Source organism: Ostrea edulis, chromosome 1, assembly GCF_947568905.1.
Source record: "Ostrea edulis chromosome 1, xbOstEdul1.1, whole genome shotgun sequence".
NCBI lineage: Eukaryota > Metazoa > Mollusca > Bivalvia > Ostreida > Ostreidae > Ostrea > Ostrea edulis.
This window is the reverse complement of record NC_079164.1, coordinates 71003778-71031123: the sequence shown is the minus strand read 5'-3', so window position 1 is coordinate 71031123 and position 27346 is coordinate 71003778. Positions and strand designations below refer to the sequence as shown.

At 36.8% G+C, this 27346-nt stretch overlaps 1 protein-coding gene across 1 annotated transcript in view; it reads left to right on the top strand.

The window, feature by feature from the left end:
• The first annotated feature begins 632 nt into the window (after positions 1-632).
• The window catches only part of LOC130052856 (b(0,+)-type amino acid transporter 1-like), a 31668-nt gene continuing 4954 nt past the window's right edge, over positions 633-27346 (top strand). The window contains exons 1-10 of the mRNA XM_056158989.1: positions 633-831; positions 11307-11408; positions 13048-13175; positions 19550-19685; positions 21448-21573; positions 22143-22242; positions 22337-22381; positions 26278-26401; positions 26491-26594; positions 26880-26976. Of these exons, the coding sequence (XP_056014964.1) occupies positions 762-831; positions 11307-11408; positions 13048-13175; positions 19550-19685; positions 21448-21573; positions 22143-22242; positions 22337-22381; positions 26278-26401; positions 26491-26594; positions 26880-26976 (1032 nt within the window). The 5' untranslated portion in view covers positions 633-761. The remainder of the gene's footprint in view (positions 832-11306; positions 11409-13047; positions 13176-19549; positions 19686-21447; positions 21574-22142; positions 22243-22336; positions 22382-26277; positions 26402-26490; positions 26595-26879; positions 26977-27346) is intronic.

Below are 27346 nucleotides of genomic sequence, written 5' to 3'. Positions count from 1 at the left end.
TCCAGTTTGATTCTTAACAAAATAGGTTAACTTTGTATGTAAATATTGGTGTGTGGAAAATTCAGTAGTCTCCGAAATTTAATTGATTAGCTAAACAAATGACCCGGTGATAAAATGCGGGTGGGAGAACGTCAGGGCATGGTGCTAAATCGAAACCAGAAGCACATTTGCTGAATGTGCAGGTTTAAATGAATATATAAGTACATTTGTACCCTTTTTTGTTGACTGCATACTCAGTGAGGCGGTTGACGGGTGGGCTATACTAATATTGCGTATAACACTGGGAAAAAATTACAACTCCTTTCAAATTAATACGTCTACTTAGCATTTCATTATTAATTATGATGTCAACAACCCGTCTTTTAACTGGACAATTTGATTGTGTTACTTTTGTAAACAGTGTCAATATATATACATATAAAACGTGAGAAATGCTGAACGAATGAGTAATCACAGGGTTATAATGAGATACGTAGTTTTAAAGGCATTGCTAACAAAAGCCCTAAATGTTATCAATTCAACATTGATCCATGTGGACCCCAGTCCGGATGGAGTTGATATGTTCCGCTTCACCGAATGTACAGTGGTGATACATATACTTAATAAATTTATATAATTTGGAAGGCATGTATACAACGCAATTTCATTCTCATAGCCAACATACTCATAGTGCGCAAAAAATTATGCGTTGTGCATTGCGTTGTTTACAAAAGTAGAAGACTTTATTTGCAGGTGGAGGGAAGTTGGACGGAAAGTCCGGGATGGCTTCGGAACTAGATCGCCATGTAGGGTTGGTGTCCGGGATTTTCCTTATCATGGGCACCATGATAGGTAAGAGGTTTAACTATTGATATCTATATATTATTTAATTGGTATCAAATTTGATCAAAAATTGACTTGTCTTAACTGTCTTATAAGATGGGATCACTAGCCTTTTTCAATCTCACCCAGCAAAGAATACAATACATAACTACTTCACAATAGATATACGATATTATAATTTTTTTCTGAAATCGGATAAAACGAGAAAAGACATCTAACGGTAATTGACCTACTAAACTGATACCTAATGTATCCCATAAACAGCGAGATTAAAGAGAGTCGCTAAATGTCGTTTGATCTCGCGACATGAAGGTGTCTCCACCCAGATCCTTGGCCGCCATCAAAATAGGTTGTTCACCTGTGTCTTAGATGTTGGAGAGAAATTTTGCATCTAAGAAAATATCACCTCATACCATACATGTGCATTCGATATATCGAAAGTTGTAAACGCACTAACTTATTTGCTGCAGTTTTATTAGCTGTCTTTTGATACCTATCATGCGCCCCTATAAAGACAGCATATCACTAAGAAATACAGGTACCAGAATTCCTGCTCTACATTTTTTTATGATTTCCTGTTATAAAGATCATCGATGTTTATAAAGTAGGAACAGATCATTTCAAACATAAATAAATTTTCAAAGGAGTAATAAGGGAAAAGAAAGGTGCCATAACACGAACGAAAAGCACAATAGCTTAAATCTAAATCGTAATAACGCGGATAGAAATGACGTAAGAACGCGGATGGAAAGGCGTAATAATACGAGATGATATCGTAATGATAACGTTAATGCAAACGAAAGACCTTTTATTCGCGTTAATACGCCTTCTTTTTGTATTCTAAAGCCTTTAACTGCGTTATTGCACGTGCGTCTTTGTTCAGTGTTACAATAACGCCTTTTAAATTCGCGTTATTACCCCTGTGTTTCACAGTATCAAGCTTATCATTCCTTTTAAGTGGCCCTGAAAGGTTTACATAAGAAAGGTGTATTACATATATTATAGAGAGCACCCGGACTTTTACTGGGCGACCACTTTAAGCCAAAAGCTAACTACGACGCCACATTTACTTTATACCAAACTCGACGATTGTGACGTAAAAATGTGGTTAAAATGTCAACTAATGTGCTTTTTAAGAATTAAAACTGCATAGAATTTTAAAAATGTGTAATGAAAGGCTATTGACTGATATTCAGTGAATTAGCTATATAGAGAATATCACACTCTAATGTTGATCTCGGACCTGGGATTGGCCCCGAGAGTTGATCTCGGCCCGAGCCCTACGGGCTCGGGCCGAGATCACTCGAGGGGCAATCCCAGGTCCGAGATCAACATTAGAGTGTGATATTATTTATATCATATACCTAAAACACAACAAGTTGATAAACATTTTTTAAAATTGGGTGGGTGGGTGGGGTGGGTGGGGTGGGGGTCCTTGACCCAAACATAAATACATGGTATACTGTACAACGATATTTGACTATTTCATTCCTTCAGATAGTTTACTTTAATGGTTACGTTTCCAGTACTATTGACATTGTGAAACATGCTAAAGTCTGGGTTTTGCAGCTTTATTCCATTGCTGGTCACGATAATTGGATGATTAATTATGGGTCCACATCCCCTCATGTGGTCTAGAATTAACTGAACTGCTTGGCTGAGAAACTCGTCATACCTATCGTTGTGTTGTTCATGTACATGTATATTCTATTAAGCAGCTCCTAGGGGCTTGCTAGTTGATACTAAAATTGGAAATAAGTGAAATATTTTTATTTATTTTTTCGGATTTACCCAACTCGCCCGTTTTCAATATTTCATATAATTTGTAAGAGTTGTAGAACTTTGTTTACGTGGCGTCATCGTATGAACGGGAATGTTTACAGATCTGATGCTGCTATTTCTTTGCTTAAGGAATGTTACCTTATACTGAAGTAAGTTTTTTTTTACCGTTTCCCATCTGTTTAGCATCTATAAGTCGTTGAAATACGTCGGAAGATAATGGTTCTACTTTTCTCGTTTTATTGCTGTAAATTAACATTTTGATCTCCATTAGGACCGGGGATTTCTGAAAATGCTTCAGTATCACCCTCCACAATCCTCCTACTGTTTTCTGTCACCTAGAACGTTGATTGTTTTGAAATGAAGTTAAACGTGTTATTGTTCTAAATAAACAATTGTTACTTGGGTTACCCCCCTTTGCTTAGATACTCGCTACAATTTAGCGCTGTTTTCAAAAACGTTTTTATTCAATTTTTCTGCTTAAATTAAATTTTTTCGTGGAAGAAAGTATTATATTTGAAAAAATTGTGTCTAACATAATTTTTTCATGTAGTTATGTTAGATTTCAAAAGATTAAAGAAGAAATAGCCATTTGAAATTTGAGGGCGAGACAGCCCCTTGACAACGGGCCGAGACAGAGATATCTCGGCCCTTAGGACGAGACAGCCCTACCTACTTGCAGCTGTCTCACCCTAGCCAAGATAGGTGTATCAGGGCTGATACACTACTAGGTATATGATATAATAAATGAAGAGAAGTCGATTGTTTCACCGAGTCGGGCCTTTCACCTTTATAGATATATGTTCGGTCAGTTTTCTTTTTTCATAATTTGTTATCTAATTCCAATCTTAAATTGATCCTTTAACTAAGTTAATTTAAGTTTAATTAACGCCTCTTTTTGTTTTCAGTGGATCTTTGTCAGATCAATGTTACATGCCACTGTATATTTGACTAACACAGAATCAAAACCTGGCTATCTCAGTTTTTCATAAAGGTTTTTAAATTATGCCTACTTACATATAATAAAATTTCATGCTCTTTGATCTGTTTTTGCCTACTTACATGGTGTACGTTCATTTTATACCAACTTTGGTGTATATATATATATATATATATATATATATATATATGCATGCACCGGTGTGTCGTGTGAATTTTAATAATGCACAGCATGTGTAATTAATCCGGTATATTATACATGTATATATTCACCCCCTCGACGTATATGTCCGTCATAAACTATATGTCTGGCAGCTCACTTTGCAACCCTTGCTTGGATCGTCATCAAAGTTTTGTACACAATCTAGGTCAAAAGCTTAAAGGCAACAGGATGCAATCTCTATACAGAGTTATCGTTCCTTACACTTGCATAAACCTCTGTCAACGTATCAAAATTAGCAGTGTTATTCCACGTGTAAATCCACTTCTTCACGATTAATAAAATAAAACTAAGAACTAGTTTATGACATATCAGGAAAATGTATGGCAAGCAACTTATTGCAGTTTATATTTCCTTTACACTGCAGATTTACTGTACCACCTATACATGTAGTGCAATCGAACAATATCCGCGTTTCTACACAATTCAATGCTTCTTGTGTTACAGAAAGACTTGACATCTGCTTATTATTTATTTATTTACGGGGGCCTCCGTGGCCGAGTGGTTAGATCATCGCGCTCAATATCACACGGCCTCTCACCTCAGGTCGGTGCGAGTTTGAATCCCGCTCGCGCCGGTAAGTGAGAAAGTTTCTTAGTTTACTTTCGGAAGGTCGTTGGTCTCTTCCCAAGTACATTGTATCTGGGTCCTCGCTTCCACCAATAAAGAACTGGGCGCCACCAGATAACTGAAAAATTGTTGAGTGTGGCGGAAAACATCAAATCAAATCAATCAATATTTATTTGCATATATTTTTACAATTGAAGTCAATTGTATTCAAGTCGAACCCATATTTTATCTAATCATTTTTACCGTTTTACAAGAATAAAACCCTCGAGACGTTGACAGAGCACCTTCTCTAGCCAAGGGTAACGATACACGTGTATCGTCACCCCTTGGGTAGCGAAGATGTTGACAGAGGTACATTATTGTACATGTGGGTGTAAGGAACGATAACTCTAAGTAGAGATTGAACGAGATGTTGAAATATTGTTCGGACTCCGTGCATAAAATATAATGTTGCTCATGACTGTCACTAAGCTACATTGTATGATACTTTGGTAAATGTGATTTTACCAAAGTCAATGTTACGGTTGAAAATAACGTCTAGTACAATCATCTTATATACATGTACTTTGCAACAACTTTTCTGTAGAAGGGTTGACCTAGGTCTTGTAAATGGAAGACATACAGAGAGGATCAATTTTTTAAATACTACATACAGGTATAAGAAATATGTACTCAGTTGTGACAGTTCCAATCTGTTTTATGTCCTAGGTTTGGAATGACTTCGAAATCTAACTTTTTTAGCTCACCTGAACCAAAGGCTCACGTAACTTTCCGAAGCTTTTCTGATTGAAACTTGTCCGTTGTTTTTCGTTGTCGTCACCGTCGTAATAAGCTGTAATTTAAGTTATATCTTTACCATCATGAATTGTTTGCGTTTGATGAGGACATAAGGTCTTAAAATCAAGAAACTACAGTTATACACGTTGCAGTCACGATCTATAGCAGCTTCCTGTACAAGAATATACACGTAGCTGCCGGGATCTATAGCAGCTTCCTGTACAAGTATATACACATAGCTGCCGGGATCTATAGCAGCTTCCTGTACAAGTATATACACGTAGCTGCCGGGATCTATAGCAGCTACCGGTACAAGTATATACACACAGCTGCCGGGATCTAAAGCAATGTGTTCTTGAAGTTAAAAATGTAATAGAACCGTATACATGACCAATCTGGATTTTTCCAAAATGTGTTAAATATTTCCTATAAATGTGTGTGTGTGTGTGTGTGTGGGGTGGGGTGGGGGGGGACTTTCTATGGAAAGAAAACTCCCCCGTTTGGTGACACTAAACTACTGGTAAACTAAAATATGGAAATACTGTAGAAAGAAAAGTTTATGTAAGCGAAAGTATTTTATTTTCTACCAGTGTCATTGCAGGCTTAGAATTACTTTACAGCTGTGCTGGGAAGAGTCCAAAAATATATTCTCCAGAGGAGAGATGTTCTAAATACTAAATCTGTATTTCTGTCAATGGAAAGTGTAAGCTTCAACTTCCTAGAGCACGCTCCAAGGTAGACTGGTCTAGTTCACATACATTCTACAGACACAGGCATTAACACGCTCCAAGGTAGACTGGTCTAGGCCCTATATATTTTACCGACACAGTCATTACTCTTAAACCAGCCAAACCGTTAGAACAACAATTCACTTCTCATAGGATTATAACCAAATCTGAACCAAGGTTTAACAGAGCATCCAAACGTGTGTGAGTATTATACACTTGTAAACGTCTGGATGACCTGAAGAGGTCTTTGTCTACTATTCAAGGTCGTGTAAACAAGGTCATACGAAATATACATGTACATAACAATTACATGGACATCCCGTTTACAAGGTAATCAATCAATAACAGTTAAACATGGGACTGTGACACACGTCTGTACCTTTTCTGCCAGTAAAAAAGCTGATGTGTGTGGGGGGGGGGGGGGATATTCCATTGTCCTCATACAGTACAGAACCGTCTCGACGGATGAAGAAACCAGGTGACTTTGATTCGGTGGGACCTAAACTTGATGCATATAAAAACCTTATTACATGACAAATGGAGAAGTTAATATCGGTATTAGTTGCTGATGTAACATCAGGATTTTATTGCAGACAATAACAGGGTTTTATTATCACTAAAGTGTTACTTCTCCTCTATTACTGGGATACTGCATTAATTTAAAAGAAGTCGATATTTAAATCCTTTCCCCGTCTGTATATAATCAAATATTTTACTACGTCTCAGAATACCTACAGAAGTGGGCGTCTAACAGCATAGTGCCAAAAATGATTCAATCTTTCAATTTTTTAAATTATGTAATTCACTGAAAACAACCATTTTTCTAGAGTTCTTTTATCATATCATCTATAACAAACAAAACAAAAAATAACGACCCCCCCTAAAAAAACCACCAACCGTATGATAATGTAACCACATGCAAACACGCGTCTGTAGTTTCTGCACGGTTCAGCGGTAGTTTTTTTTGTTTTTGTTTTTTTTGTAAGTAAGAAATTAGAATCGTTGATCTGAGTTATACCTTCTGATTAATACATAACCATCGTGATTAGAAAAAACCCCGCATCCTCAACAAAGGATGTACATATGTATTTCAACAATACATATATAGTGTAAATTTCAGTTGACTCATTGCCAGCACAGTATATAGAGACTCGGGAATTTTCTGTGATCAGATGAAATGATTAAGATCAATTATACTTACATTCAAAGGCAATTTAAATATATCAAAACGGGTTTGAACTCTTCCCTTTTAAAAGGCATTTGCAATGTTCAATGTTGCAAAACTTTTATTTAGCGTTTATAGCACGATTCCTACACTATTAATGTTCCCACCACGCTTCCAGAGCCTATAGAATGACTATCTTCGAATTATACTATTAAAAAAATGATTTTCGGCACCAAGTCTGAGGTGACTATTTTGGCCTTCATGACTTATTTTGACCTGTTACACTGAGTGAATATCTAAAAGATTACATCTGTGAACATCCTGAAACAAGCTCAGTCTGACTGCATATTTTATAACGAACATACATGATAGCTGTCTCTACGAGGGAAATTTAAAATTCACTGTCCCTTGATCAGGCCATAGGACACCGATATATACATGTGTGTGTATATGTATGTATGTATATATATATATATATAACTTGTGTATAAATAGCACTTCCTCTTCGTCTACTTTGTGCATAGTCAACTACTAACAAACTGAGTGACAATTTTAGATTTATTGAAATATTTTGTACTATTAACATGCATGACACAAAATACGTCCATGGAGTTTTACCACAATTGAAATTAATCGCCCCTCGGTCAGGATTTCAGACCCTGATGACAGAACAATATTGGGCTAAAATCTTCGTCGAGTGCAAAGTTTTCAAAGGATTGTCATGGCCTAAATTAGACAAGAATATCAGTGAAACTGATTTATGCTCCCCGGAAGTGCATGTAACAAATGAACTACTCCATATAATGAACGACTTGATAAAGAGATGTTCCTACGAGTGAAGATTGGTTACATATTGTTTAACGTCCGTCTCGAGAATTTTTCACTCATATCGAGACGTCGCCATTGCTGGTGAAGGGCTGCAAAATTTAGGCCTATGCTCGGCGCTTACGGCCTTTGAGCAGGGAGGGATCTTTATTGTGCCACACATGTTGTGACACGGGGTCTCAGTTTTTACGGTCTCATCCTGACCTTCCTAAAATGACCTTTGTCCAAATAGTATTCGTATAAAATTCAATTGTTGAAACGAGTTTTTTTCATATATACAGTGCATGTTCTGCGATACGTTGACCTTGAGTGACCTTTGTCCGAAAATCGTTCGTTCAATGATGAATGACTGTTGACATATTCTTGAAAAAAGGATTTTTTCATTTAAAATGCATATTTTCTGAGTGACCTTGAAGTTTTAAAAATTACCTTTAGAGACCTTTGCTCTTGTACAATGATCAATAACTGTTGAAATAGTTGATTGATTGAGGTTTTACGCCGTTTTGGCAATATTTGCGGTTAACTAATTGAATGATGTTTGGTTGTGAGTGTTTGAGTTTCCCTGACGGCCCCCAGTGAGCCCACTCTTTTTCGAACATCATGGAAACGATCTTTTCCGTGCCAAGGGGGTTGTTGAAATGAGTATTTTTTCATATACCGGTATATGTTCTTAGTGACCTAGACCTGTATAAAATACCTAAAAAATACATGTACTCTTTCGATTCAGATCTAAGCATATTGCTAAGGACATGTCCAATTTTGAAATCTCCAATGTATCGCTTTTAGTATTTTCTTGAAATTTTGATAAAACACACATAATTAATAATCACCAAAAACCTTTTGTGAATTTGTCGTTAACTGTCGATCCGATTTAGAAAAGTCCTCAGTACCCTATGCTTGGCGTAAGAGGCGACTAAATGGGGCGGTCCTTCGGATGAGACCGCAAAAACTGAGACCCATGTCACAGCAAGTGTGCCGCGATAAAGATCCCTCCCTGCTCAATGGCCATAAGTGCTGAGGATAGGCCTAAATTTTGCAGCCCTTCACCGCCAATGGTAACGTCTTCATGTGAGAGAAATATTCTCAAGAGATACTTTAAACAATATATAATCAATCAATCGTACGCTGTCGATGTTCCCTAAAGAGTGACATCGAATAGCGCTTCAAATTTTTCTTCGGCTTCCAGTTCGATTGCATTATAAGGAACAACTTCCAATCCAGTGTTATGAAGTATCGTACATGTTAAGATAGATATCATGAATAATTTAAAACACCGTATTATACTGCTAGGAAATTTTTTCGAGAGCTCGCGATTCTGTCATTTGTCGGGCACATGCATCAAGGTCGTTTGTGCGCTTGTTGTAAAAAGTCGAAAATATTTTACGCAGATATTTTTGAACACGCGGGCAGATATTATTTTTTGATAATATAATTTGGATGTATTACAAATAGAAGCGGCGAATCCGACGAACTAGATTGCAAATTGGCATGACCTAAGTGAGAATTTTTTCATATAAACATGTATTGATTGATTGATTGTATCTTGTTTAACGTCTCTCTCGAGAATTTTTCTCTCATGTGGATCCCGTGGAGATCCGGGTTAGAATAGGTCCTCATACCCCTTGCTTGTCGTAAGAGACGACTAAATGGGGCGGTCCTTCGGATGAGACTGCAAAAACCGAGGTCCCGTGTTACAGCAGGTGTGGCACGATAAAGACACCCCCCCCCCCCCCCCCCCCCCCCCTCGAACTCCCATCTAACGTATTGGCTATTTGATTTGTTTAAAATAACATTATTACACCAAACATGAGTGAATCTTAATTCTTTATGCCAGTTTCAAGAGGACTTCTATATTTTGATATATTTATTTGCATAAAGGTACCTTTATTGCATGCCATATATGATTGTAAATCTGAAATAGCACCCCTTTTCCAATTTATAGCCCATTTTTAAGATAAAAACTCATTTTTATACTTAATTTCCATTAAATCATGCCCTTGTGAACATTACAGGTCTCATATGTTGTAGGTAACAATTTCCATTCACGAAGACCCCTACCTAAAATATTGCATACGCACATGTACTAGAAGGTAATGAAAATTTCACATATGTGTGTAAAACAGTATTTTGCAATATATTGGGCATTACCTTCCAGTTCCCGTGGATACATGCATCCTTTCAATGTGTAGAATGTCTCGTCAACAATATATAAATATTGCATGTAGTTGAGGGTAACATTGAAAATGTTCACCCCGGGAAAACCATTGTCAACCTCGGCTACGTTTTATTATACTGAATGCTATATAATCAACAAAGCAAAAAGACTAACGTCTGTTGATATTTGATCAATCGCTGTCATGCGATATTTCGTATATCAATGCGGGTATTCGCGTTTATTACAAACGATTTTACCGCGAACCGTACGTGCATAAATTTGACCATGTGACAATTTTTATATCACCCGTTGTCAAGCACTGTTACCCGTTGCTAGATACTGTCACCCTGAAGCGCTTGGTTTCTGTTCTCAGAGGATAACAATATGTTTTTTTTTAAAATGCTTCTCGACCAACTAGGTTCGAGTATTTTACATGAAAGTTTAATGACAATTAAATGATTGTCATGGGAAATAAGGAAACAGTGAAGTTGAGGATAGATATAAGTTGACACTCCTGTCCATGCCCTTACTGCTTTTCGGTTGATGAATTCAGTACAACTTCACCCTGAGGCCCGAATGAATGATTCGGGACTGTTAATTTTGCAATATCAGTAGAAGCCTGTATCCTTATAATTCTCGTGGGAATGAATGAATCGGATAATAAGATGGATTATATTTCCAAATTGTAATGATAGACATATCTTCATGAGCGCTGCTGTTATACACTGTAGACAATGTGCGTATGGATACAGTACTATTGAATAAATATAGTACATATATTTTAACGGCTGGGAATTCCTAGAGAAATGAAAGTAGAACGTAAATTCATTCATGACGGTATGACTGCGATGCTTCACGCCGGAATACTTTTCATGAAGCGCTGAAGTTATTTCTTAGATAAAGCACAACACTTATCAAATCAAATAATACATATGATTGAATGACATATTTCTTAAAGGGCAATATTCATCCTTGCCTCAAAATTCATTTTTTTATGTTTTATTCTTAAACACAGTAATTTCCATATGGAAATTGTCATACAAAGATGTAAATTATGATTTTCGAAAACTGATTAATCCTCCGTTACAAATTTGGCGATTTTTTGTTTGTTTCCCTTGTAAATTGTCAAAACGTCAACCTTTAAGGATTCTAATGTTTGTTACACGTATGTCAACCACGGTAGATTCATCATCGAATGATAAGATTGTAATTAGTATCATATATCTTATCATGCTTGTTTTAAATAATACCTCCAGTTTTGTTGTATGTGATTATTACTGTCAGAATTGGTTCCATGTTAGACTACTTATGAACCTTGTGTTACAGGGTCTGGAATCTTTATATCTCCCAAAGGCGTGCTGGAAGGTGCAGGGTCTGTGGGACTAGGGCTGATCACGTGGATGGCGTGTGGAGTTGTCGTCACATTAGGTAAGATTATCAGTAATCATTTCATTTCTGAAGCAGATCTAGATCTATTAACATTTCCTTCTTTGGAACATAATTTCAGACTGAAAGTATCCGAATTCAATAACTAACGGCTTTAGAATTATTCTAAATTTGAAGTAGGAGAAGAACAAAACACCATCTTACAACAAGACTGGACCAAAAATACGCACCGTTCGTCTTGTAAAAATGTCAATTTCGTGGTGGATACGCCTTTGATCCATTTTCATGAACGCCAGTGACGATTTCAAAATAAAAGAGTCGTGTCCTTATTGGTCTTTACATATTATAAATAAGTCCCCCCAAAGCCACAAGGATATACATGTACTGTCTTAACTCGACATGCAAACATATTTATTTGGTGCATATTCAAGTTTCTTGATATCATTAACTGAAGAGACATTATTTGTCGAAATGCGCATCTGGTGCATCAAAATTGGTACCGTATAAGTTTTACATTATGACCCCTGGGTCGAGGCCTCTGCTGGTGGACTGTTAGTCCCCGAGGGTCTCTACAGCCCAGTAGCTAAGTACTTCGTTACTAGCTTGAAAATACGGATGTATATTTAATTGCTGTTATAAAATTTAGAAATTCATTTCAAAATTAAGGATTATCTCCCTCATGCATAGCTCTTATCCTTGGACGAATTTGGCTCCACTTTTTTGGCACGCTGTTTTTGGCTATATTTAGCTCTAAAACTTCATAGTTATTTCGGATTTCAAACATTTCGGTTGAGCATCACTGAAGAGACATTATTTATCGAAATGCGCATCTGGTGCATCAAAATTGGTACCGTATAAGTTTTACATCATTAACGTTACTCTGGGGCCAGAACAGGGTTTCGAAGACCTGCACAGAAATACCCATGTACAGGGAGAATCTTTGAAAATCCTTTCAAAAACCACAAGGTTACACGTTGTCGAATTAGGATGTAGGCATCTTTATGTTATTTGGATTCTTGATAGCGGACACCACGACCATCAGGTCTATAATATTATTAGCTGTTAAAATTCATACATAGGGATAGCCAGAAATGTTTCTAAAAAACCGCAATAAAATAAATCTTAAATCACCTTCATTTCACGTTTGTTCACACTGCGACAAGAGTGGACTTATCAATTTGATATGCCATGTAAAACTTATACGGTGCCAATTTTGATGCACCAGATGCGCATTTCGACAAATGATGTCTCTTAAGTGATGCTCAAGCTGAAATATTGGAAATCCGAAATAACAATAAACTTGCAATAACTAAAAAACAAAACCAGAGTGCCAAAGATTGGAGTCAAATTATTTCGTCTAAGGATCAGAGCTATGCACAAGGAAGATACTCCTTAAGAAATGTAAATTTGATATTTTGTTACATGAACTATGACCTCTACTGCTAGTGAATGGTCACAAGGAATGCAAACTTTTACATGGGATTATAAGGAAAGGATTTCTTTCTAATAAACTTTTAAAAACCACTAATGTACAATTCTTAACATGGTCATGTTACGTAGATTCAAACCATATATATGCTATAGGTATAAGAAAACTATTTAGAAGTCTTTAAAATACCACTGCTTGGATGAGCAATCTAGCCCATGAACCTCTGATACGGGCTAATAATTTTTGTTGCAGCTGCTTTGTGCTACGCTGAGCTCGGCACCATGATACCAAAGTCTGGAGGCGAGCATTCTTATTTAATGCATACGTATGGAAAACTGAACAAGTGCTTTGGACCGATTCCAGCTTTTCTGTTTGACTGGGTAAGCATTTCACAAAATATGAGGGAAAATAGGATATTTTTCAGCCCCTGTGAACTTGTGCCCAGTGGGGTCAAGCGAAGATGACCAAAAAACAACAGTATATATTAATTTTTCTCTTGTGAAATTGATCACTGTTCGTTATCGTTACCTTTCATCTGACAGATTGAATGCATCATAGTAAATATGAGGAACATATATTCTAAAAAAAAATTATGATATCCATGTTCTCTGTGTGTAGAATTACCCTAACGTGGCGCTTAACACTTAGCATAATGACGTAACATAAATAGGGGTATAGGATGATATTAAGAGGCGAAAATGATTTTCTAAACCTTTTCATTCAGAAACTAATAGGGATAGGGCATTGAAATTTACCCCAGGAGGGGTATTGAGTTAGAAATGAAATGGTGAAGAAAACGAACGGTGATCAATCTCAAAACTCCTATAAAGAACACATAATCAAGAGTAGGGCGAACGCGGACCCCTAGACATACCAGGTGGGATCAGGTGTCTTGGAGAATTAAGCACCCCCTGTCGGACAGTCACACCCACCATGAGCCTTATGTCTTGATATGGTGTATGGAGTAATCCGTAGTTAAAACCAGTGTGTAAAGAACGGCCTAACACTAACACGTCAGACAACATTTGTCCCAATGACGGTGTTATTGGTGCATTTATTGTAGTCTTTGATAATTTATTTCAAAATTTTTGAAAATATTTTTTGATCGTGATTTGTTCTGTACTTTATTTTTTCTTTAAGTGACTCACTACGCCATTGATTACACAGAAAGTATATTTACGGTATCATTATCACTGCATGTGTTGTTTATGTCTCTCAACTTCGCGAGAGCATGTTTTGCATATTATCAATGTTTAAATCGAAGCAATCTGCTGACTAATAAGTTTATGTTACAGGAATTTTAACGTTCTTGTTAAAAGCCAGTATGTTCTATAGTCTATGGTCGTTATAATGATATAATCCTGTCACTGGGTGAAGATAACGAACAGTGATCAATCTCATAACTCCTATAACCAATACAAAATGGAAAGTTGGACAAACACGGACCCCTGGACACACCAGAGGTGGGATCAGTTGCCTAGGAGGAGTAAGTATCCCCTGTCGACCGGTCACACCCGCCGTGAGCCCTATGGGTCAAATGCTGTATGATGTGTTTTATAGCCATTGTTAGGCCGTTCTATACATACTGATTTTACTACCTATCACTTCGTTTACCTTATCAAGACGTAGGTCTTACGGCGGGTGTGATCGGTCTACAGGGCATGCTTACTCCTCTATAGCACCTGCTCCTACCTCAGGTATATCCAGTAGATACTCTCGGTGTTTTGTATCTTTAGTTATTGATGAGATTGATCTCTGTTCGTTATATAAAATTTTTCATCCAAGTTCCCTATACCCCCATTCTAGCGTTAACTGTTAAAACTACAAGTAGGAACGAGTAATGTGTCTCTGTGGCCCACATGTTTCATGACATTAGAAAATAAATGTACATATGGTGCACACTTATCTAATTTATGTGATCATGAATTGTGATAAGAATCCATCCTTAAGTGGTGTGTTGATCATTATTTCATCATTAATACAATCTGTTACATGCATCATAATATAGTAATGGTTAATGATAGATATTCAATATCTGGAGTATATTGCTTCATTTTATAGAAACATGATATGACAACAAACAGACTAGCTACTAATTCAAAATCATCTAATACACATGAGACATCCTCCTTATTTGGAAAACAAATAATGTTCAAATATTTAAAAGAAAAATATTCATATGTAATTGCAATCAGAAGTAAACATATGACTTACTACAGACATACTGTTTGAATTGATTTTCACGAAGTATTTATAAGATTTAGTGCAGTCTTGTATGCACAATGTACTGTAAAAAAGTACTGTAATAAAGTATCTCATCTTTATGTTGATCATTAAATTCTACCATCTACTCCATGGATTAAACTAATAATAACGATATTCTAAAATATCTAAAATATTCATAAATATGTTATCAAATAACGGGGACAAGTTACCAATGCAAACTGCAGATATTTCACTTTTAAGCATTTTATCTTTGAAAAATGGGAATATACATGTAATTTTGAACGATTAAGTAAAAATATATTGATAACTATGTCTTTTGACATCATAGACAGCTACAGTATAGCTACTTCTTCAATGAAAACCATTCCTATCTTGTAATATGTCAACCAAAAATTACTGATTTGATAAGCAAAAGCATATTCTGCGTATGACCAATTTTCAAATCAAGGCAAGTTACCGACAACGAAGTTGATGTTACAGTGTTTTCAATAGTCTCCATCAAAGTTAGCATTTAGCGAATTCTATGGTCATTATAGTGCTGAAAAAGATTGACCTAAGCAAATACAATGTGTCATTAAGTGTAATGCTTTTTGACGTGTTTCATATCAATTGTTAGGTTATTTTTAGATACTGATTGTAACTACGGATTACTCCATTTACCGGATCAAGATACATGTACAGGGCTCACGGCTGGTTCACCGGTCTACATGGGCTGCTTTCTCCTAAGCACCTGCTTCCACCTTTGGGCCTCCGTGGCCGAGTGGTTAGAGCATCGCGTTCAAAATCACAACGCCTCTCACCTCTGTCGGCGCGGGTTCGAATCCCGCTCGCACCGGTAAGTGAGAAAGTGTCCCAGTTTACTTTCGGAAGGTCGGTGGTCTCTTCCCGGGCACATTGTATCTGGGTTCTCTCTTCCACCAATAAAAACTGGGCGCCACCATATAACTGAACAAGAGGCCCATGGGCCACATCGCTCACCTGAGTCACCTTGGTCCATATCAGAAGATTTTCCATATCTATTTGCATGTAAAACCGTAGTCCCTATTATGGCCCCAAACCTACCCCCGGAGGCCATAGTTTTTGCAAACTTGAATCTACACTATGTCAGAAAGCTTTCATGTAAATGTGAACTTCTTTGGCCCAATGGTTCTTGAGAAGAAGATTTTTAAAGATTTTCCCTATATATTTGTATGTAAAACTTTGATCCCCTATTGTGGCCCCATCCTACCCCAAGGGGGCATGATTTTAACAAACCTGAATCTGCACTATATCAGAAAGCTTTCATATAAATCTCAGCTTTTCTGGCTTAGTGGTTCTGGGAAGAAGATTTTTAAAGATTTTTCCTATACATTTGTATGTAAAACTTTGACCCCCTATTGTAGCCCCATCCGACCCCCGGGGGCCATGATCTTAACAATTTATAATCTGTACTATATCAGGAAGCTTTCATATAAACCTCAGCTTTTCTGGCTCAGTGGTTCTTGAGAAGAAGATTTTAAAAGATTTTTCCTATAAATTTGTATGTAAAACTTTGATGCCCCCCTTGAGGCCCCATCCAATCCCCGGGGTCCATGATTTTAACAAACTTGAATCTGCACTATATCAAAGACCAAAAAAAAAAAACGAAAAAAAACCCCAACCCCCCCCCCAAAAAAAACTTTGACCCCCTATTGTGGCCCCATCCGACCCCCGGGGGCCATGATTTTAACAATTTAGAATCTGTACTATATCAGGAAGCTTTCATATAAATCTCAGCTTTTCTGGCTCAGTGGTTCTTGGGAAGAAGATTTTTCCTGTATATTTGTATGTAAAACTTTGACCCCCTATTGTGGCCCCATTCGACCCCCGGGGGCCATGATTTTAATATTTTAGAATCTGTACTATATCAGGAAGCTTTCATATAAATCTCAGCTTTTCTGGCTCAGTGGTTCTTGGGAAGAAGATTTTTCAAGATTTTTCCTGTATATTTGTATGTAAAACTTTGACCCCCTATTGTGGCCCCATTCGACCCCCGGGGGCCATGATTTTAATATTTTAGAATCTGTACTATATCAGGAAGCTTTCATATAAATCTCAGCTTTTCTGGCTTAGTGGTTCCGGGGAAGAAGATTTTTAAAGATTTTTCCTATATATTTGTATGTAAAACTTTGACCCCCCTATTGTGGCCCCATCCGACCCCCGGGGGCCATGATTTTAACAATTTAGAATCTGTACTATATCAGGAAGCTTTCATATAAATCTCAGCTTTTCTGGCTCAGTCGTTCTTGAGAAGAAGATTTTTAAAGATTTTTCCTATAAATTTGTATGTAAAACTTTGATGCCCCCCTTGAGGCCCCATCCAATCCCCGGGGTCCATGATTTTAACAAACTTGAATCTGCACTATATCAAAGAAGAAGAAAAAACGAAAACAAAAAACAAAAAAAACAACAACAAACTTTGACCCCCTATTGTGGCCCCATCCTACCCCCGGGGGCCATGATTTTAATAATTTAGAATCTGTACTATATCAGAAACCTCTCATATAAATCTCAGCTTTTCTGGCTTAGTGGTTCTTGGGAAGAAGATTTTTTAAAGATTTTTCCTATATATTTGTATGTAAAACTTTGACCCCTTATTGTGGCCCCATCCGACCCCCGGGGGCCATGATTTTAACAATTTAGAATCTGTACTATATCAGGAAGCTTTCATATAAATCTCAGCTTTTCTGGCTCAGTCGTTCTTGAGAAGAAGATTTTTAAAGATTTTTCCTATATATTTGTATGTAAAACTTTGACCCCCTATTGTGGCCCCATCCGACCCCCGGGGCCATGATTTTAACAATTTAGAATCTGTACTATATCAGGAAGCTTTCATATAAATCTCAGCTTTTCTGGCTCAGTGGTTCTTGGTAAGAAGATTTTTAAAGATTTTTCCTATATATTTGTATGTAAAACTTTGACCCCCTATTGTGGCCCCATCCGACCCCAGGGGGCCATGATTTTAACAATTTAGAATTTGCATTATATAAGGAAGCTTTCATATAAATCTCAGCTTTTCTGACTTAGTGGTTCTTGAGAAGAAGATTTTTAAAGATTTTCCCTATATATTTGTATGTAAAACTTTGACCCCCTATTGTGGCCCCATCCGACCCCCGGGGGCCATGATTTTAACAATTTAGAATCTGCACTACCTAATAAAGCTTATCTATAAATTTCATCTTTTCTGGCCCAGTGGTTCTTGAGAAGAAGATTTTTTAATGACCCTACCCTATTTTTACCTTTTCTTGATTATCTCCCCTTGGAAGGTGGCCTGGCCCTTTATTTTAACAATTTAGAATTCCCTTTACCTAAGGATGTTTTGTGCCAACTTTGGTTGAAATTGGCCCAGTGGTTGTTGAGAAGAAGTTGAAAATTTGAAAAGTTTACAGACGGACGGACGCCGGAATACGGGTGATCAGAAAAGCTCACTTGAGCTTTCAGCTCAGGTGAGCTAAAAATTGTAGAGTGTGGCGGAAAACATCATTCAATCAATCAATCAATCAATCAATCCACCTATGGTGTGTCCAGTGGTCCGTATTTGCCCTACTTAAAATTTTATATTCTTTATAATGGATTATGAGATTGATCACTGTCCGTCGCCATTAGTTTTCATTTTTACAGATACAGAGGCACAGGAAGTGAAAAATCGATTTGTCTTATTCTGGACGATTGAAGCAGTCTTCGTAATTGTGCATTAAATCGGAAGAAGCCGGGGAACTTTATTAATATTCTTAAAATTTGTGTTTTTATGTTTCAAACAGTTTTGTTTTTCATTTCCTAGAAATAAACATGTTTTCGAAAGCATAGGGCATGGTTATCATTGTACAGGTACATTATGTTCTATTGGAAAAGAAATTTTGGTATGATACACAAACACAAAATATACTGAGGGTTAACTGTAGTAGTAAGTGTAAGTCAATATGTCAAATAGAGGTGTCACAACGGGACATATACTTCCGCAGCACTTGTTCGAACAATGGGACATTGAACCCTGTCTCCCAATGACCTTGGCCAATAACCTTGGTTAAGGGTCCTGACATATGTGCAATCTGCGTTGAGCAACAGTGGTACAAAGCATTAATTTTCAACGTCTTTCCACCGCAAAGTTCTGGTTTGGTAGATAAAAATCCCAACATTTATGTCCAAGTGACTTCTGTTTTATCCAAATGATCTTGTTAGAATGTTAGAAAGCAATCATTAGAGCAGGTATCTTCTTCTAATGTATCTACTTTTCACATTTATGGCTCGGAAAACTATTTCAATAATATTTTACTGGTTAATGCCTTTGTGCAAACAACACCATTGGTTCCATTATTGTCTCGTCAAATATATGTATATCTACCAAAGTCGGACTGTCAGAAAGATCGAAAGAATCCTTTCTATATACTTGTACATTGTACTTCTCATACTCTGCTGGGTGAATTTGATAATTTAGTTATTTTCCAAATTTGAGATAACAACGAATGACTCGTTATAATCACGGATTAATTGAATGTTTACTGTGTTACAGGTCGGATTGTTTATCATACGACCGACAATGTTCGCCATTATGACGCTGTCTCTTGGTACATACGCCATTAAGCCCTTTTTCCTAGATTGTCAACCACCAGAGTCCGCCATCAAAGCCGTCTCCTTATCTGCCATTAGTAAGTATTCTTGTTATACCCGAATATCATTTATACATGAGTACTAGTATAATAGTGACTTCTGGTTTCAATGCTATTTTTTTTTTTTTTTTTTTTTTTTTTTTTTAGAATTAGCAATATCGATAATTGTTTATAACATGTAGTGTTAAGAATTAGTGTCGCTCTATACTTTCATAATGCAGCACGGTGTCAAGGGATCCACCACAGTCGAAAGTGAAAGTCGGTATCTGTATCGTTTAGATTCGATTTAGAGATAGTTTCTGGATATTTTGGGCTTAGATGTCCAGGATAATTTGTAACTATCGTTGCAATGGGAATATTTCACCAGTATCATTTCTTCGTGACTAACACTTTTCATCTGTACATCACAGACAAGCGTTGTCGCGTTAAAGAAAGATCACTGCTACGGCTCTGAGTGCCGAAATTTGTGGTATTTTACCAATAAACTGGTGAAAACTGGTGACGTCTCAGTATAAGTGAAATATTCTCAACGGGGCGTAAAACAATCTTCACTTTAAATGCATCGCGTGTGGTAGCATTTGTAAATCGCTCACTGATTGGTCTTTGACTTTGACCACTTTAAAGATGATCCCTAAAATGGTTTTAAAGACTATGGAAAATGGAAGGGGAGACATCTGTTTTAGTGTGCTAAAACAATTCTTCCTAGTTATCAAATTAAACCGGAAGTTTCGAGTGGCCCTTTACTTCTTTGTTAGTGGTTAACTTAGTTACCAGTGCGTATTTTATATTTTAAAAAGTTACTTTACCTAGTCTTCTCTGCGAGAGTGATTTAGAGTTTTTCATAGGATTTTCAAGTGTTTTATGCATCATCCAGGCACATTTCATACCCTTGTATAATAGTATATACCAATTAGATTATATTTTAGTAGCTGTTGTTCATCACCTGGGCAAATTATTTACCTGTTGTCCCTTGACAGATTTAATCATTAATTGTGTGTAACATCCGTCCAGACGTACATGTATACCACACTGTACTTTAATTCTGAGCGACTAAGATAAGGATCATGTTATCACTTTTATATACTTTATGCATGGCAAATTCTTGTATCTTAAAGACAATGACTTGTTGGTTTTGTCAGACGGATTAGAGATATAGAGCTGACGTAAATTATTAATTAATAGAAAAATGTTTGAAGGTCTCTCACTTGCAACTACTCAACCAAGCATTTCAGTTACAGTATATTTCGAGGTCTTGAGATTTAAGACAGATTATATCTTAACATTTTACATGTACCTTCGCAGGGGCGGATCCCGGAATGTTTTAAAGAGGGTTCTACCATTAATTTTGGTTTTCAAAGGGGGGTCCAACCTCAAGATGCGTTACTATTACCTTTTTAGCAAAATTTTCGAATGAAAGGGGGGTGGGTCCGGGCGCCTCCCCCCTTTGGATCCGCTACTGCCATCGTGAAGTACACGATTTGACAAAGATATTACACAAGCAATCCTACGGTTGTTATAAATGTCTAGTTTGCCTATACTACCTATCATTGGGTCAAATGCTGTTTGACATGTTTCATATCGATTGTGTTAGGCTGTTCTTGGCCCTGATCAGGACATGAGTTTCACAGCGGGTGTGACCGGTCGATAGGGGATGGTTATTCCTCCTAGGCACCTGATCCCACCTCTGGTATATCCAGGGGTCAGTTTGCCCAACTCTCTATTTTTTATTCTTTATAGGAGTTATGAGTAATGAGATTGATCACTGTTCGTTATCCTCACCTATCGCGGGTACTTTTAATAGTTGTGATAGCATTCATCAACGGATACAGCGCAAAGATGGCAACACATATCCAAAATATCTGTACAGTGGTGAAGCTGATAGCCATCCTGATACTAACCATCGGCGGAATCATCAAGATTTCACAAGGTACATGTACAAGACATAGACCAAAAATTGTATTTCTTACAACAGTAAACTCTAATTTTGACTCAGTATACATAAATACTCATAAAAAGATCTAGAATCCAGTACCTTATTAACTTGCTGTGGTTTTCGTTTTGTAAATTTTAATTTACAATATAGTTGATAAGTAATGTTCAATTACAATTTCCCCGTAGGGATCGGGTGAAAATAGGTCCTCAGTACCCCTTGCCTGTCGTAAGAGGCGCTTAAATGGGGCGATCCTTCGAATGAGACCGCAAAAACCAAGTCTCAGCAGGTATGGCACGATAAAGATCCCTCCCTGCTCAAAAGCCGTAAACGCCAAACATAGGCCTAATTTTTGCAGCCCTTCACCGGCAATGGTGACGTCTCCATATGAAACATTCTCGAGAGGGACGTTAAACAATATATATGTACAATCAATCAATCAGTTACTACCAATGCGGTAGTATAAGAGTGAACACGAGAGGCTTTGGCATTTGTTACTGCCCCAGTATTTAGAAGCCAGCCGAGTAGTTTATAAACCAGCAGTTTAATATTCTCATGCACCACAGGTAACAGTGAAAACATCCAGGATGGGTTTGAAGACACGGAGACCGATGTGTCACTCATTGCCATTGCATTCTACAACGGTCTCTGGGCTTTTGACGGCTGGTAAAGTAGACGATTAGAATTTTGTACATTTATGAAAACCCAAAACTTTCGTTTCATGTAGTTATCACTTACTTCGCTAATTTGCAACTTTCAGGAACAACTTAAACTTCGTTACGGAAGAATTAAAGAACCCCGGAAGGTAATTTTCGTATTATGAAGGTTATAAATCTATTAAAAGTGGAGATAACGAACAGTGATCGATCTCATAAACCCCATAAAGAATACAAAATTAAGAGTAGGACAAACCTGAAACCCTGGACATTCCAGAGGTTGGGTCAGGTCCCTAGGAGTTGACCGTTCACAGCCCTCTCTATATGTTAGGAAAATTATTTCATCTGAACATAACAATACTCTAGACGAGGCCTGTATAGATAGTCGAAACAGTTGCACAGGATGGATCTTCAAAACCATTGAACTGAGTGGATCATGTGTCTTATGACGTCATTGGCTACTAGTTAAAACTATCCAAAAAAAAAAACGTCATGTTATGCTTAGCGCTCAGAGGTTCTTAAACGCTCCTACGTCTGTCGCGAAACGGAACCACTGTTTTTAGGTCATATCCGAAAGACCCGAGATTTTCACTTCTAAATGCCGAGCGTTTGTTGAAGGAGCAATCACTACCTATGATTGACGCGGTCGTGGCACGTGTGGGGCTCAAACTCACGACCTTCTGGTTACAAAGCGAATGCTCTAACATTGGTAACATTTTGAGGATGAATTTATGTACAATAACTTCAATGAAGATGATACATTGTAGGTAAATTCTAATGCCGTGATTATTCATATACAATGACTGAAGTCGAGTGCTACATGTGTTTTGTTGAACAGAACCTGAGGCTAAGGCCAATGGTAAAACAAAAAGTAGATGCACCTTGAAACTCAGTCATATTAATTTATAGTTATACCCGTGTAATCCTACATCTATCAAAAGAAATATTCGAGGCTTTTCATTTCCCGTGGAAATATTTTTCAATTTTAGATCCACACACTTCGCTGACGTATTACGCCAAAATTTACTCTTTAACCGCCTTAATTACATTTGTTGTGCGATTTCTCTCTGTCTGGATATCGTCATCTGAATAATCAAGGGACACATTTGTTAATTCTGTTTCTTCAATAAAAATGTAACTATTAAAAATTCTTATCTTGAATTGGGATCAATTATTTAAAATATACTTTGTTAAAGTTTCTGCATACGAACAAAAAATCTTTTGCTGTGGTCTTCAATTTGACATTTAGACATATCTACAACGTTTTCTCTATTACCAATAGCAATTTTCATTTATATGTCAATTAAATATATCCCAGTGAACTCGAAATGAAAGAAACCACAGTCTTCCTTATATGGCTCATATTTGGATATTTTACTGCTCACGGCAAACTAACAACACAACTTGATGACAAACGAGATGAATTCAGCTTCTCCATCGTCAATTCACCATATATATTTATAGAACAATATTTCCATTATAAGCTACATAGTAAGATTTTGTCTTTCAAGCAATTCGATACGCGAGAGCATGTTCTGGGAAAGTTCAATTTTAAAATCGAGACAGGCTACTGACAAGTACGTTGATGTTAAAGGGGTATCATCAGCCTCGTTGAAATTCAGCATTGCGCAAATTCTATATTCTTTATCATGATTTAATTCAGGAATTCAACCTGTAAGTCAAATGTTGTTTGGTACCTTTGATACCAAGTTTTAGACCGTTCTTTACATACTGATTTTGACTACGAGTTACTCCGTATACCCGATCAGAATATTTGACTCTAATCAAACCTCTGGTATGTCCAGGGATCCTTGTTTACCCTACTCTTTATTTTGTATTTTTTAGAAAATTTCTGAGGTTGATCACTGTTGGTTATCTTCACTTTTCATTACAAATGGTCCTAGGTTGTTTGATTTACGTCCGGTCGAGAATTCACTCATATTCAGACGTCACCAACTGTAAGTGAATTACTACAAAATTTAAACCGATGCTTATCGCTCAGGGCCTTAGGAGTAAGGGTTTTTTGGCGAAGGAGAAATCATTACCTATATTTACGTCTTAGGTTTGACGCAGCCATGGCATGAGTGGGACTCGGACTTTCGATCCACCCCCTACCATGGTTACGAAGCGAACACTCTACCACTGAGCTATCGCAACCGGTCAATTGGAACCAGAGGCAAAGTCTCGGAACATCATGGAAATCAACGAGCTGACATGTATAGTTACGAATTAACTCGAAACCAGCGAATACTAATGATGACGTCACACGGCCCACTGGAAACTTCAATGTTAGACTGAGTAATCTAACGTCGAGTTTTTAGTGGAGCGGACAATCCGAACATTTCCTGGACTTTTTATTGTATATATTGAATAAGAAATGGTTTTAAGGGTATACCAAATTTATTTTCTATGATAATTAGTAGATTATTGCATGAGTATAGTACTATTAGGTCGATTTTTAATAGTTATAATACATTATAAAAATTTCAACAATTCAGATACCGGAATTTAGTGTATTTATGACTCTTGCTATATACATTTTTTCAAAAAATGAAAACTAAATTTATGTTTTATCAGTAAAGTGAATACGATTTACCGTATGAAATATAGTTTATTCCCATGATTTCTCAATTAAGTCCAAAGACAGTGGGGTTGTACTGAGTTATATAAGGAGGGGGTAATATACATGTATTTTAACTTTTGAACGTCATCTAAAATTTACAAATCCTTATTTTTTAAAAAGGAATTTGATGTTTGTACTTATGACAACCAAATTAAGCTAAAATATTCATCAACCCAAGCATTCATTTTGTTTGTTTGTATCAAGTGTCCTGTAGTTATTTTGGAGTGTTTGTATTTATATTTGATCGCTGTTCGTTATCTACACCTTTCATAGCTTACCTCTGAATCCTTATTTTTTGCAAATGGCGCTGTGATGGGACATCATAATTTGTTCACTCATATCGATACGTCAACAGTTGTAGATTGCCACAAATTTATACGTGCAATGTAGACTGGAAGTTTCTTTATCCTGCCAATGCTTGTCGGGAGACGGGACCTCAAGTCTTTTTTTTTTATTATGTTATTATTTGATTACTTGCGACTCTCACTTCTAATTGCCGACCATTTGGCAAAGGAGCAATAACTCTTATTTGTACGTCATGTTAACGTTCAAGGCACAAGTGGAACGGGAGCCTCCAAACCACCGCTACCGTATGCCCGAAATTGCGGTGGTAAATAATTTTAGTAAAATTCACAGTATATATATATGAATTATATCACTGTGTGCCTAATGGCAGCTACATGTATTTGGCAATCAATATTTTCTGGCCGAAGATCTTCATTTAGTTACCTTTCAGAAGGCGTTTTTGCTCGTTATAATAGTTTTTTTTTTTATAGATAAAGAGTAAACCATGAGAGTTAATTATAAAAATATTGAATGAATCGAATGTGCTGAATGATACACGTCACCCAGATCTGAATGCTTTTCTAGAAATACACTTGCAATCTGTTGATTATGCAAAACTCACAGCAACACCAGTGTGGTGCTTAACGTCAACGCAATAAATGTTATTGACTTACATGTATCGTCTTTAATTCTTATCAGAAAATGCATATAAAAAATACCTATGTGTGTGTTTTATTGAAAAATGAAATAAGAATAAAATTTATATAGCGCCTTAAATAAAACAAATTACTCTAAGGCGCTTTACAGGGGCAAGAAGAGGAATGCAACAATAAACATGATAATACACGATTAAATGACGTAAAATCTTATATCTGTAAAATTATCATAATATAACACTATGATTAAGATCGATAGCTAAAAGGTTTTTCGTTTTATTATATTTTTTGTTTTGGGTTTGATACTTAAAACAGTCACAATTTTTACATTCTACATCTAAAAACAAACTTTTAAAAATGAGTTTTAAGACGTATTTTGAAAAATAGATACAATGTATATTTCATAATCTTTGTTAATTTTTACAGAAGGCTTGCATATGAGGAGTATATTTGAATGAGTAACTATGTTTCTTTGATCTAGAAATCTTCCTATATCCATTATGGTTGGAATTCCACTGACCACAGCTTGTTATGTTCTGGCCAACATAGGGTACCTTGGGGTCATGTCTAAAGAAGAGATTGTCGTATCACATGCAGTAGCTGTGGTGAGCGGAATTACTTCGATTTCCGAGTGGGCGTTTTTCACCTGGTGTATAAAAAGAATAGATTAACTGCAGAATCCTTTTATTTTCAGGCATGGGGCCAACGCATGATGGGTGTTGCCGCCTTTATTATGCCTATCTTCGTTTCCATTTCCTGTTTTGGAGCCGCAAATGGCTGTTTATTCGCCTCGGGAAGGTATGGGAATGGAAACCTATAATTAAGAAATGGATGCTATTTTGTATTCATCGAGGTACTATTGTGAACAGTCGCGAGATTTGTTATAATATGAACTCTACACTGAGTTTCCTCGTGTTGCAAATAAATATAAGTGTAAGTTGAATTACGATTGTAACGCGTATGTAATTATTTGGTCACTCATTTATAATAAGAAACAACAAACAAGCCATGAAGTATCTATAGCATTCTGGTAAATCGTGTAAGGATGTGGAATAATGTAAACGCTTTATTTTTTCGTTGTAGGTTGTGTTTTGCTGCTGCACGTGAAGGCCATTTTCCTCAGGTTTTCTCTTTCATAAGTCTCAACGGAAGGACCCCATTACCGTCCATTATCCTCACAGTAAGGCTGTCATTCTGAAAACATCACCCTGACATACAGAATGTCATTCCTAATAACACACCTGTCAACCTGTTGACAAGTCACCATCCTTGCAGTTAAATTGTTAAAAAGTATCGGAACGGTGACAGTTAATAAGTGTTCAGACCATCAACCAGCCACTGAAAATACCATACCAGTCCACCAATCAGACACTGATAATACCATACCAATCCACCAATCAGAGACTGATAATATCATACCAGTCCACCAATCAACACTGATAATATACCAGTCCACCAATCAACACTGATGATATACCAGTCCACCAATCAGATACTGATAATATACCAGTTCACCATTAAATCAGATACTGCTAATATCATACCAGTCC